Genomic DNA, 13062 nt, shown 5'->3' on the forward strand with positions numbered 1-13062 from the left:
GCTATGCTGGGGATCATTGGACCCGCATGGACATCTGTGTGGGTTGTGGACTGTGATGAGAAGGACAATTGCCACAGCAACGTGTGGCCGGGCCCGCTAGTCTTTTAGTAAAATACTATCCCAGTTTTGGCTTCTGGGGAAAATCTTTTTACAAATGCTGTTACCTGTGATTAGGTGAGCACATATGTAGCTATCCTTAGTTGCAGGATATAAGTGGATGAATCTTGATCATAGTGTATACATAGGTACATGCATCCCAGTCAATGACAAAGGAATCTGTACATTTTTATCCCACCATTCCTCTTAAGTTCAGGGCAGCATACAGTCCTCCTCCACTGCTTCATTTTATCCTCACAACAATCCTGTAAGGCAGTAAGATTGAGTGACTGAACTCAGGTCACTCCAAGATCAATGGCTGAGGGGGGAGTTGATTCCAGATTGCTCCACTCCCAATCTAACCTTATGATACATGTGCCAACGTTTCACACACTGCAGCCATTGGACATATTTTAAGTAGAATAACCTAAGTCATATTTTTTTTAACAAAGGAACAAATCATGTCTTTTTTGCCTTTACCAAATCCAGAAATAATGGTCATTAGTGTGAGAAATGGTATATTATACCAGGTCCCCATTACAAAAGAATTTTATCAAAAACCCAAATCTATTATAATAAGGTTGCTAAACCTCCAGGAGAGGCCTGGAGATCTCATGGAATTACAACTGATCTCCAGTTGACATAGATCAGTTCCTCTGGAATAAAAATAACTTCTTCTGAGGGGGGAACTCCACGGCATTATATATTATCCTGCTGAGGTGCTTCCCCTCCCCCAACCTGCCCACGTTCCACCTCTAGATCTCCATGAGCTCCTCAGCCTGGAGTTGGCAACCCTAATTAATACTGTTTGTTAAGACTAATAAAAAACACATCACTTGACATGTTGGAGAATCAAAAGCTTGCACCATGTTATTTTATTTGGTTTTCCGCCGATCCCACACTTTTTTTTTCAAATAAAGCGCCTGTGAACGAGTTGGAGAATAAAGAAAGCGCAAGAGAAGTAGTCAGATATCTTTTCCCTTGTCCGTAGCAGCCTTACATTCTTTCAGTTTTATTTTAGGCGATTTATATGTTGCCTCTCCAGATACCTGTTGTGTATCTGGACAGTATGGACGTTACACAGGCGAGCATCTTTTTATGCCCCCCCCCCCCACGCGGATGAGTTGCTGGTGGGTTTGTTTGGACCCCCCGCAACGCCATGTAGAACACGACGGGCTGAAGCAGCTCCTCCTCAGCCTCCCACAAGCAGCCGGCGACCAGGGGCTGCCGACTCCGTCTTGTTTAGGAAGCGGCCCTGTTTTTCACACCGCGCAGGCGTGCCCCCTTCTCGTTGCCGCAGCGAAGCTTGAGTGGGAGGAGGCTCGGGGCTGCCTGCCTGCCTCTGCTTCGGTCACCCGCTCAGCCCTGCGCCCCGCATCCATCCGGAGCTTGCAAAGTAGCAACAGCAGCAGGAGGTGGAGGAAAGGAAACAGCCGCCTGCCTTCTCTGCGGAAGCGAAGCGCTCGGCTTGCAAGGGCCCTTAACATCTGCCCCAGCCCTCCTCCTTGGCAGCAAAGCAGCCGCTGCTGGGCGAGCCAGGATGGCCGTTCCGCTGACCGACAGCGAGAAAAGGAAGCAGATCAGCGTGCGGGGCATCGCCGGGCTTGGCGATGTGGCCGAGATCCGCAAGAGCTTCAACCGGCATCTGCATTTCACGCTCGTCAAAGACCGGAACGTGGCCACCCCGCGGGATTATTATTTCGCTTTGGCACATACGGTCCGAGATCATTTGGTGGGACGCTGGATCCGGACGCAGCAGTATTATTATGAGAAGGACCCCAAGGTAAATGGTGCCCCCGGGGCAGGCTTACGTTTCTGCTTTCGCTCTCCACCCCCCACCCCTTGCCAAAACATACCCAGTCTCACGTATGCAAAGGCACGCAGGGCGACCTCGCCGGCTGAAAATTCCTCCTCTGGGTGTTGTTTTTCCATCTGCCGTTTCCTTTGCAGGGAAATGGTGCGCCAAAAACTTACCGGAGCGTGGCGAGCGGGAATTCCCTGCCCTGCACATACGGTCCACGCGGGAATCAATGCCAGCTCACTCCCCCCCACCCCCGGGTCCCCGGGTGCATTTTAAAGTGGCTGTGGATTTTCAGCCACGGGGATCATTGATGGGTTTACCAAATATGACTGGCCTGTCGAAAGACCTGGAATTTAGAAGAAGGAGAGGCGCAGACGGGCTGAATGAAACACTTTTGGCTGTTGCTGTTCAGTAAGGCCAATCCCATGATATTTTTTGGCCCCTCAGGCAAATTAGAATGTTTCCGCCATCTCCCTTGTGCCTTATACTAACTGTATCATACTAACACATGCACAAGTCTAGTTATCTTTGACGGAGTAGACTTGTGTTTGGGCTATACTACTTAAGGCTGGAGGTTGACTTATCATGGTTGAATGATCTTTCACACTAATCCCCGCCCCCCTCAACACATTGCAGAAAACGAACACAGCAGGGAGAAGGCTCACCTGGAAATCTCCCTGACACTTTTATTTGGAGTTAACTTTTTGTGTGTGTGAAAACAGCATTCATTTAGGCAGAAGTGGTACAGTCATGACACAGGTTTCCCATTTCATGGGAAACTAGGCCTAAGTAATCAAAAGCTGTCTGAAGTGCTACTCTGCTTTTGCTTTTAATTTCTGTCACTTTATTGGGCCTGTGTTCTTGAAAGCCTGTGGAAATCAGAAGTATATCAATTGTGTGTCTCTCCCATCATGAGGAGAGATCGCTTGACCCATAAATTTCAATGCTGCCTGTATGCACCTCACCCAAAAGTGTAAGCAGTGGCTTTCTCTCTCTAAATCATTTATTTACCGTACATGATTGCGGCAGATGCCCTGTAATGCAGGTCCCCCCAGGCCATCCTAGAAAAGAAGAGAAAAGTGATGGAACTGGTGAAGGCTTTTGTATGTCACTTTTCTTTGGAAGCACTGAGAGGTCGTAGGAGTTAGACATGTTGTTCCATACAGATTTAATTGAGGTAGGAATGCTTGTATTATGGCATGAAAATGTTTTGAAAGAAACGGTTTCCTAACAACCAAACACTTACTTTGAAAGGCCTTGAAGTACCTGAAGGCATTTCATAAGAGGAAAAGGTTACTTTGCTTGATGAGTGGATCCATTTAGTCCAGCACTCTATCTCCATAAATGGCCACCTAGATGTTCCTTGGGAACCAAGGCAGCGTAAGGCATGCTGAGGTACTAAACTATGCCTAAAAGCTCCCTAGCATTACTCCTACCAAGGTAATCTATTAATTTTCAGTATTTCTTTTGTATTTAGAGCTCCTAAACTGTAGCTTATTTAGCTTTTACATAAATTCAGGTGTGCTCAGGTAATTCACAAGCCAGGGCATGATAGAGGTAGTCAGTCTTCCCTTTGGTTGGTCCTCAACATCTGCTATACTTTGTCCCACCAAAATATCTCAGGAGATTTGTGAATTAATCTGCATTTCCTGGACTGTCTTTGTTCTAGAATGCTTCACTTGGGTCCTAGGGCTTACCTAGTTCTGTCCCCAAGGCACTTGGACCCAAACTGAAAATTCTAGAACAAAGACCGTTCAAGAAAGGGCAGATTAATTCACAAATCTTCTGAAATCTTTTGGTGGGACAGAGTATAGTCAAAGATACCTTTCCTCATGGATGTTTGGTCTTACTATCATGTGTGTTAGACACTGGTATATCTATCTGCCATAAACGTATCAGTACTATGTTTCTATCAGCATATTTTGTGGCAAAGAATTCCAAAAGTTTTTGTGCTGTATTTTTTGAGCTTACCCATTCAAACAGGTTCATTAGATGACCCTAAGTTCTGGAGAGAAAATGATTTCTCTCTTTTCATTCTTTCCATACCATCAAGGTTTATTGCCAGTTTCTCTATCTTCTTCTGCTCCACAGTAATAAGAAAACAATTCACTGTTTGGCAGGTAACTCAGAGGTTGCTACCATCATTCATCACAGTAGTGGGCAATTCCAGCAGCAGAAGAATACACTTGGGAAAAGAACCAGGTATATTGCAGGGATAATATGGGAATGCCTAAAAACTAGGTTCTATTCAGGGGCATTCCTGACATTGAAAGGTTTGATTGATAGAAGGGAAAGAGTCAGATGAGCAGGAGGTGATCATGTATATAGTTTGTATTGCAGGATTCAGCCAACAGTACATTTGCTCTTGTACTGATAAAAATGGGTTCTAAACAAAATGACACCCTACTGTGCTTCAATGCATGTAGACACGTTTCAAGGACAGAGCTCCTCTTAATTCAGTTAGAGAGAAAAAGGTACCTGTAGATGGAAAAATATCAGATTACTGAAATCACAGTTCATTGCTTCAGTGCAGAGTTTGCAAAGAAATCCTAAGATAACAACTCATATCTTGAAACATGAATTCACTTTCCTAATCCCAGGCCTGTATTTTGTACCAAGCAGCATTCATGGCCTTCAAGTGAATGAAATCTGCTTCATCGCTGATGGTTTTGAATCATTCAAATGTACTGAATTGTTGTGAGGAAAAAATTACTCCCATACTGATAGGTCTGTTAATTGCATCTGTTATTGTGTGACTACTTGTGTGTGTAATATAAAAGAGTTTAGCTCCGGCAAGAAATAAATTCTGCTCTTGGGTGTTGGGGTTTGCCCTATGAAAAAAAATTTAATAAGTGAAAAAAATTGTGCAGTGACAAAAATTAAACATCTTTCTAGAATTATAATTATGTACACAGCATTGTCCATGTATGTGGTTCTTTACAGGTTACCACTGTCACTGAAAGGAGGGGTTCCCGTTCCAAAGAGTGTTTAATCTACATTTTTAAAATGGAGAAGACAAGAGAGAAGAAGGAGTAATAAGACATAAAGATTAGCAAATACAGCACAGAGTTAGGCTCCCTTTCTGTTGGGTATGAAGAATAAAAGAGGTGCAAGGAGGTTTTTGACTGAGGAGGGATTTGGAGGGAGACAGCCACAGCTGTGGTCTGGGAAGATGGTCTGGCAACAGAGGCTGCAAAGGAGAACAAATGGACAGAAGTAGTTAAGAGAGCAAGAGGCTGTTGGATGGCTGTAGAGTTCCATGAAAAATGCCCACAGAAAAAAGCCCACAGTCATGAATTCCCACACAGAAAAAAGCCTACAGAGGAAGATTCCCCTATGGAAAAATATAACTAAAATAATATAAATTATATGATATAATAAAAATGGGCAGGAGGTGGCAGAAGCGACATGGGCAGCAGAAGAGGAGGGATGCAGCAGAAGTGGCAGCTGGGCGGCAGAAGTGATGGGGGCAGCAGAAAAAAACTGGTATTAGCAGAATGGTAAGCAAGGGGCGGCGGCAGCGGGAGGGCAGCAGAAGCAGAGAGCAAGTGGCGGCGGAGGGGGGTGGCCCAATCCCCTCGTTACACTTGAATGTGGTCTTTTCCCATGTGGACATTTTTCTGTGTGGGCATTTGTGAATGTGGGCTTTTTTCTGTGGCATTTTTCCTGTGGACTTTTCTTCTAGTCACCCTATTCAAGATATCAGAGACACAGCCCAGCAGAGAACCTTCATGCGCCTCGGATGAGAGTCTTCATAGATCTATCAATTAGCTTGTTGCATTCTGTTCTGCTGCCTCATTGCCTCTACCACCCAGAAAAAGCCCACAGGGAAAATGCCCACAGAAAAAAAAAGTCCACAATTATGAATGCCCACAAGAGTTTGCGAAGGCTTGTATGACTGCAGGGAGGATTGCCTTTCCACACACTGAAGTCAAAGGGTGTTATTTTCAGCTGTGTGAGAGTCTCCTCAGGAAAATATTTTCTTTGAAGACTAAGTATGAAACTAATATTAACATATTACACTGAAGTCTCTTGCAACATTAGCTTTTTTCCCAATTGAAGGTATGAGACTTGTTTCTGATAAGCTTGCTGCCACACTGGGGGGTGGCGGGGTGGCAGCGCCCCGGGCAAAATGGCTATATTTTGCTATATTATGTTGTTTTTATTATACTTTTTAGTTATATATTTTTATAATTTCTGTTATTTTAATTATATTTTTTCCACGTGGGCATTCATGACTGGACATTTTTCTGTGTGGGCCTTTTTCCATGTAGGCATTTTTCATGGAACTCTTGAATAGATCCTAGTCGTACAATTAAACTCTGCTTGCTGTACCCCAATATATCTGCAGAAAATTGAAGTCACTCAGATCTGGTCTTGCCGGAAAGATATGTTAAGGTCATAGTAAGATACATCAAGCGTGTCTGGTTTTCATATTATGTTCTGGAGAACTCTGTGGTTTTCCAGAAACCTATTGGGCAATCCTCAGAGCATTATTGAATGGGCACGTTTTGCTGAAAAACAGTGCACTCACTAATACCTGTCTTCTGCAGTGTGCAAGCTGCAGAGAAGTTCTGGGTGTGTTCTGGGGATCTGTTAAGGTCAGCCAGGGCTGGATTCACCTTGGCATATCCTCTGTAATATACAAGGGTTCTTTGACAGAAAAGCGTACTCAGCCACATGATTCCTTTTTAGTTCTTCTGATACTATGCCAAAGCCTGTGTGTTGTTTGCGCTTTACACTGATTTACACTTGCAGTATGCTGTAGTGAGAACCAGTATGGTGTGATGGTTTGACTGTCAAAGTAGAATCTGGGTTATCCAAGTTCAAATGTTTGCTCTGCCATGAGTGACCTTGGGACAGTCACACACACTTAGCCTAATCTGTCTGGGGAATTCAGATTAGCCTGTGCACTCCCACACACGCCAGCTGGGTGACCTTGGACTAGTGACAGTTCTTCTGAGCTCTCTCAGCCCCACCTATCTCACAGGGTGTTTGTTGTGAGGGGGGGAAGAGCAAGGAGAGTGTAAGCCCCTTTGAGTCTCCTATAGGAGAGAAAGGGGGGATATAAATCCAAACTCTTCTTTTTCTTATTCTTCTTCTAAGTCACAGGAGGATAAAATGGAGAAGAGAACAATGTAAACCACTTTGGGTTCCCAATGAGGAGAAAGGCAGAGTATAAATGAAGCAATTAAATGCCCCTTGATGCTGCATGCATCATTTGATGTATATAAACATATGAATTCTCCTTAGGTGACTGTAATGTGGATTAAAAATAGAAGCTATACTTATCTGATGTTATGAGGTAGTTAATTCTTTATGCAGGTATCAAATCTGAAGAGTTGTATTCAGAAATCAGTAAATTTGATGACTTGAAATGTTTGTCCAGCAGAAGAAAACCTTTTTTAGATTAGGGAACAGCTCCTATTACTGTTTACCAAATGAAAGTCGGTAAGATTCCACTCTTAGTGACCTCTTTGTTTGTAACAGAGGCGCATTATCTGAGAATAAATTCAGTGGAACAAAGCTATTAATATTTTTGAACTGGTGCATCTTATCGCAAGGGAACAAATATGCTACATCATTCCTCTTACAAGAGTGGTGACAGAAAAAAGAGAGAGAGGAGCGTATGTAACTACTTCACATTTTCAAAGCAAGATGGGACAGAGCTCAAGGAATTATGCTACAGTCATGTTAATTTGTTGCAATAAAAGCAACAAAAGGGTCTTGTGGTGCCTTCAAAAATTTACTGTGTTTAAATCTGTGTTCTGCCCCGAACTATGACTTCAGCCCTTTGGGACTTCGTTATGTCATTTTGTTCTCAACAACTGTTTTTCAAACTTAGGCCAAAACTGAAGATGAAAGTCTGACTAGGGCTTTAAAGGATGTTATGCGGCCCTTTGCTATCCCCTTCCCACTCTTCTTCAGGCCACGTTCCTAGCTGGTCAGCCATTTTGTTGATCTGTGGAATAAAAGATGTATATTATAGATCCCTGGTTAATATAGGAATGGCACAGTTTGTTCCTTAATCACTTCTAGATCAACTTCTGAGCCATCAGGAATAACTTTTAAATGATCGCCATTTAAATGAAGGAGGATAGACTTCTGGGAGCTACATAATTATTTTCAACAGCCTTGGCAGTTCAATGGGTGGAACCAGTCACAAAATAAACTGTTACAAAAATGATGACATTTCAGGTGTTGGGCTCAGATGAAGAAGCCTTTTCTCTGTTGTTTTCCCAAAGCAAATCATCCCGAATTGTAACGTGCCTTTTTGTGGTAGGGGATGTACAATATGTTTCCCCTAGCATAGGCAACTAGTAGCTTTGATACCTGGGTGGGGGTGGGGGGTTAAATCACTGAAAGAATTATTTCCCCTCTAGAGGAAGGGTACATTTTTGAGGGGGAGGGAATTTTAAAACTGGAATGCTGGACGCCACTCATATCTCTATTTCACTGAGATTCATTGTATAATCCTTGGAATTAAATTTTTAGTTTTTTATCGCTGCTTTTAAATGTTTAACTATTTTATATTGTTACCCTTACATGCTGTACACCACCCAGAGCCCTTCGGGGATGGGGCAGTATAAAAGCCTAATAAAATAAATAAATAAAATAAATACATTTGAAGGAGGAGGGGAAGCACATGGGTGTTGGTGCGGTTTTTCCATTCAGCACAAAGAAGTGTGCGCGTGCGTGTGCCCTTCGCACAACACAGTAAAGAAGCTAGTATGGTAACTTCAAAAGGAAGGAAAAGAGGATGAGTCTGGCAGCACTGGAGGATGGGTGAAAAACTACTTTAATTTCTTGGAGTGACTTGTCATTCCTGAATGACTTCTGTCCACTCTTGCCCCCCTTGATGTAAATCACTGCACAGCTTGAAAGGTCCCTGGGTAGCCTTGGGAAATCAACTAACAAGAAGGTGAGCGGAGGAGAAGCTGGGATTACTTTGAGCACTCACTCACAAAGTGTGGGATACAAATATATCAATAACCCTCTGTTGTTTTATGCATTCATAGGCCATTATGTGGGCAGTGGTTGATGGTGCGTTGTCAGGTTTTTAGGTGGATGACATGCACTTTCTGATCTGGCAGGCAGTAAAAAGTTGGCACTGTATTTATCTTTTTGTCTCTTGTTCCAATATCGTTTCTGAATCTAAATAGACTTCCATATAAAGTTATAGAGGATTAGCATGCAGCCTTAATCTGTTTGCTGATATACGATGGCTTAGATACAGTTAAAATGTTATGCAAAAAAATGGGGCTAATTCAGGCTACCCTTTCAAACTAATTATGCAATCAGAGAAATAGAAATGTGCCTGTAGTTCCTTCTATTCCCTCCAAATCTAATTGTTGGAGCTGATGATGACTCATCTCTGTGCGGCTCTTCTTTCACTGTGTTTCACCTTTGACAATGAAGCAACTGGAGAACAATCAGATGTGCTTTGGGTTTCTGAGACTGTCATTTAAGAACGAGATTGTGATGCCAAACTTTTAAGTGAAAAGGACACTTACAAACCAAAATAACTGGAGAAAGTGAGGAAGCCATTGTATTGCCATTCTGTTGATGATTAAGCACAGTTAAGACTGTTATAGTGTAGTGAAGGATAGTAGCTTTATGCTCATATCTGGCCAGAAAACCTTCTAAACAAATTATCTATTTATAGCAAGGAATTGCACAAGATCAGGAAACTCAGCACTTATTAGAGACATAACTTTGTAGCTTGGTTGTTTGTAAGATTCATCTGTAGAAATTGTATGTTTGTTTTTATCTCTGTATAATTTTTCTATACCTCTTTTAGCCAGAAGATACTTCACACCTAAAAAACAAAAAAAATTCCTAGAATGTATTAAAATATCTGATCAAACAATGTGCAAAAAAGCATCTTACAAACATTAGCACATGTGGTATGTGTGATCCATGTAAATGCTTGAAGAACCTCTCTCATTCCCAGTTCTCCATCTGTAGTGTGGGTGATAAGTCCTTATTTCTGTCTTAAAGTGTTGATGAAAGAATATTAGCAAGATAGGATTGTCCTATCTGAAGCAATCTCTGTCAAGCACTGTCTGTTATTATATAACCTATACCATAAACTGCTTTTGAAAGGTCCACCCCCTTTCAGGTTTAAAAACTGCAGTGCCGAACTGCATTGCATGGGACAGGAGTGGGAGGAGGTCAGGAAACACAGTTCCAAAGCCCTCTTCAGGCCACGTGGTTGTAGAAGTAGACTAAGTTTTATTAATATATATCTTTACAACAGTTTTTGTTTCCTGTTGCAGTTGCAATTTCTATAAACAGCACACAACACTTCTTCGGTGTGTCCCTGCAGTGAATCAGTACATATTTATTTGTTGGACTACTTTTAGATACTTTCCTTTGTCTCCTTAGCTACAGCAGTGCAAGCAGAGGCACGCCCCACTTTGGTCCGCTTAACAAAGCATAAGTTCATGCCAAGCAGAAGGGAAGAATGGAGAAGCTGTGACCCAACCTGTCTCTTAACAAACCCCCAAGTCTCCGTGTTCTGTTGGCACAACATTGTGCCAGGTCTAAGAATTCAGGTTACTCCATTGGCCTGTACAAGACGCCACGGACTGCCTGTGATTTGTGTGTTCTCCAGAAACGTGTTGGTGGGTACAGCTGGAACATGCAAGAACTTGAAGAGAGGGTGTGGACAACAATGCAGATGTTTGGTATCACAGCAGGGCAGGAGATGGGGCCAGATTCCAGCAACAGAGCAAAGAGTGATGTGCACCCTTGGAGAGCTGCTGAATGATCAGGGTTGGCTCTTATGCTCTTGTACTACAGTCTATTTACTTTAGAATAATCCTATTAAAAACCAGCATTTTAATCTCATTCTTCCTTTATGAATCTCAGGGCCTTGCTCTCTTTCTCCATTTTATCCTCACAGTAGAACTACAAGATAGACAAGGCTGAGAGAGCTTGATTGATCCAAGTGAGCTTGATAAGTGAGTGGACGGGCGGGATTTGGACTCGGGCCCAAGTTGACATACTAACCTGGTTGTCCTTTTGGTGAGCATGGCACAGGAGCCAAGCACTTGGAGGCTAGGAAACAGAAGGAGTATTAAAGTGGTGCATACAGCACTCAGCACTAGCCATTGAAGAGCTGCTCTGCTGGGTCCCTCTTCTAGACTTGTGACAAAAAACAGCAAAGATTGTTGGACCAGGGAAGATGGCAGGGGTGGGGGACTGGAGAGAACGGGACCCCCCCCCTTGCAGTTACGACTGGGGGAAGTTTGTTTGTTTGTTTCTTTACATCCCGCCCTTCCCAACAGGGCTCAGGTCGGCAAGTTGTTGTTTTGTGCCAATTACAAGCCTGACCAGTGTATTTCTGTACAAAGAAATGGGCATGAACAGAAATCTTACTAACTGGGTTTAAGAACACAAGGAGAGTCCTGCTGAATCACACTAATGGTCCATTTCATTTAGTGTCTTCTTTACAACAAGGGCATTGTGAGGGCAATACAGTTGTCCCTCCTGCAGTGTGAAGGTTAGGGGTGCTGCACCCCTTTAATCTGGAAAACTACACAAAATTTTACAGTGTTCCTTTGTGCATCAATGTTCCTTTGTGCAGTGAGGCAGCATGGGTCAAATAGGGCTGGGCTGGCAAGGCGGTGACTGTGGGTTTTTTTCATCGTGCTTGGGTTGAAAGGTGGAGTCAGGCGCCGACCTGTGATCATCTGAAACCGTGACGTGGAAAGTTGCAGTATGGGAGAGACAACTTTAGTCCTCTCTTGCTCTTTGTCCCTTGCAGGTGGTATTCAGAGAGATTCTGCTTCTGTATATGGAGATGTCACGGTTAATATCAGTTCATGAAATGCTTGAGCAGAGCACCTGGCTGACCAAGGGGCTACTTAATGTTTTCCTTTATATTCTGCACAGCCTGTATCACCTGAATGCTTGCGGTGCAAATACCGGGAGAGATGAAAAAATAAGGAGAGGTAGACAATGCCTCGTGAAAGAGTGTGTAAAAAATCCAGAACATGCCTAACAAGGGAGGGGGAGAGGGCAGTGAAGATGGAACAAGAAACCAAGCAGAAGAAATGCCAGAAAAACAATCTGAGCCATAATTGCATTGAGTCAAGAGTGGAGCAAGCTGCTGTAAAAGGTGGCCTTGCTTACCACTGTGATAGCCACCAAGTGTAAATCAAGCTCATGAAACATCACTGAGGTCATCAAAATGTGTGTCTGAGTAATCATGAGTGGGTGAAAACAAATAATCTCCATCTCCTTGCCGATTGCTTTCACTCCATTTATCTCTAAATGGAAAGCTAGACTGAGCGCTAATAAATATTTTAAAATTCCTTAAGTGATCTAGATCCACCAATGATTTTATTTTAATCCTCTGTGCGTGCTTGCTTGCATGTGGATTGTCCTAAAACAAGTTCCATTAAAAGAATGGCAGAGCCGGTGGAAATGAAGGCGCTGAATACATTAGTTCAGGCGCTCAGTAGGACCTTGGCCATTTTAAAATTTTATAAACAATATTAAAAAATAAAAGGAACATTATTACAGACAAAAGTAGTATGTTAAGCTTACTTACATCTAGCAACATCTAAAGCTTGCATCATCAAATATTTTGTTTAAGAATTTCAAACCTAAACAGATGTGAAAATAACAATTTTCCTTATCCTGATGACCGTTGTTCTCCCTCAGACCTTGATCTATATAGTCCAATAAGACACTCCATTTTTTTCTAAATCATGTAGGTGATCTGTTATGCATCAAAGTTGTTAACTTCACATCAGATAATGCAAAGCAGGCGGGAGATGACATGCAGGGTTTTCTATTTTTGCAGAAAAATAACATGAGGTTAGTTCTCTCCAGACTTTCAGAACCACAACAGGCATGGATTGTATGCATGAATATCCCCTGTGTTGCTAGGAAATAACCAGCAAAGGCAGTACACAGATGCTTGTCTTCCTCCACTGGGTCAGGGGTTGCAAGGAAAGAGGAAATTAGGCTTAGTGGACAGCAGGCTGCTTGGCTCATGTTCTGTGAGCTGCCTAAAGACTGTGTCTCTGCTGCCAATAGGTTTATGAAGGGAGGGGGGGATTGAGCTTTCTTGGGGATTTTTTTGGCAGGTTCCCACTTGCAGTGCATCTTTTTCATGTGCCGGTTTATAGTTTTCTTTTTGCCCAGACCTG

General features: G+C 42.8%; 1 protein-coding gene across 1 annotated transcript in view; it reads left to right on the forward strand.

Annotated features, from left to right (window-relative positions):
* Positions 1-1294: 1294 nt before the first annotated feature.
* The window catches only part of PYGB (glycogen phosphorylase B), a 58467-nt gene continuing 46699 nt past the window's right edge, over positions 1295-13062 (forward strand). Inside the window, exon 1 of the mRNA XM_048519609.1 lies at positions 1295-1879. Within this exon, the coding sequence (XP_048375566.1) occupies positions 1637-1879 (243 nt within the window). The 5' untranslated portion in view covers positions 1295-1636. The remainder of the gene's footprint in view (positions 1880-13062) is intronic.

This window comes from Sphaerodactylus townsendi, linkage group LG01, assembly GCF_021028975.2.
Source record: "Sphaerodactylus townsendi isolate TG3544 linkage group LG01, MPM_Stown_v2.3, whole genome shotgun sequence".
Classification (NCBI taxonomy): Eukaryota; Metazoa; Chordata; class Lepidosauria; order Squamata; family Sphaerodactylidae; genus Sphaerodactylus; species Sphaerodactylus townsendi.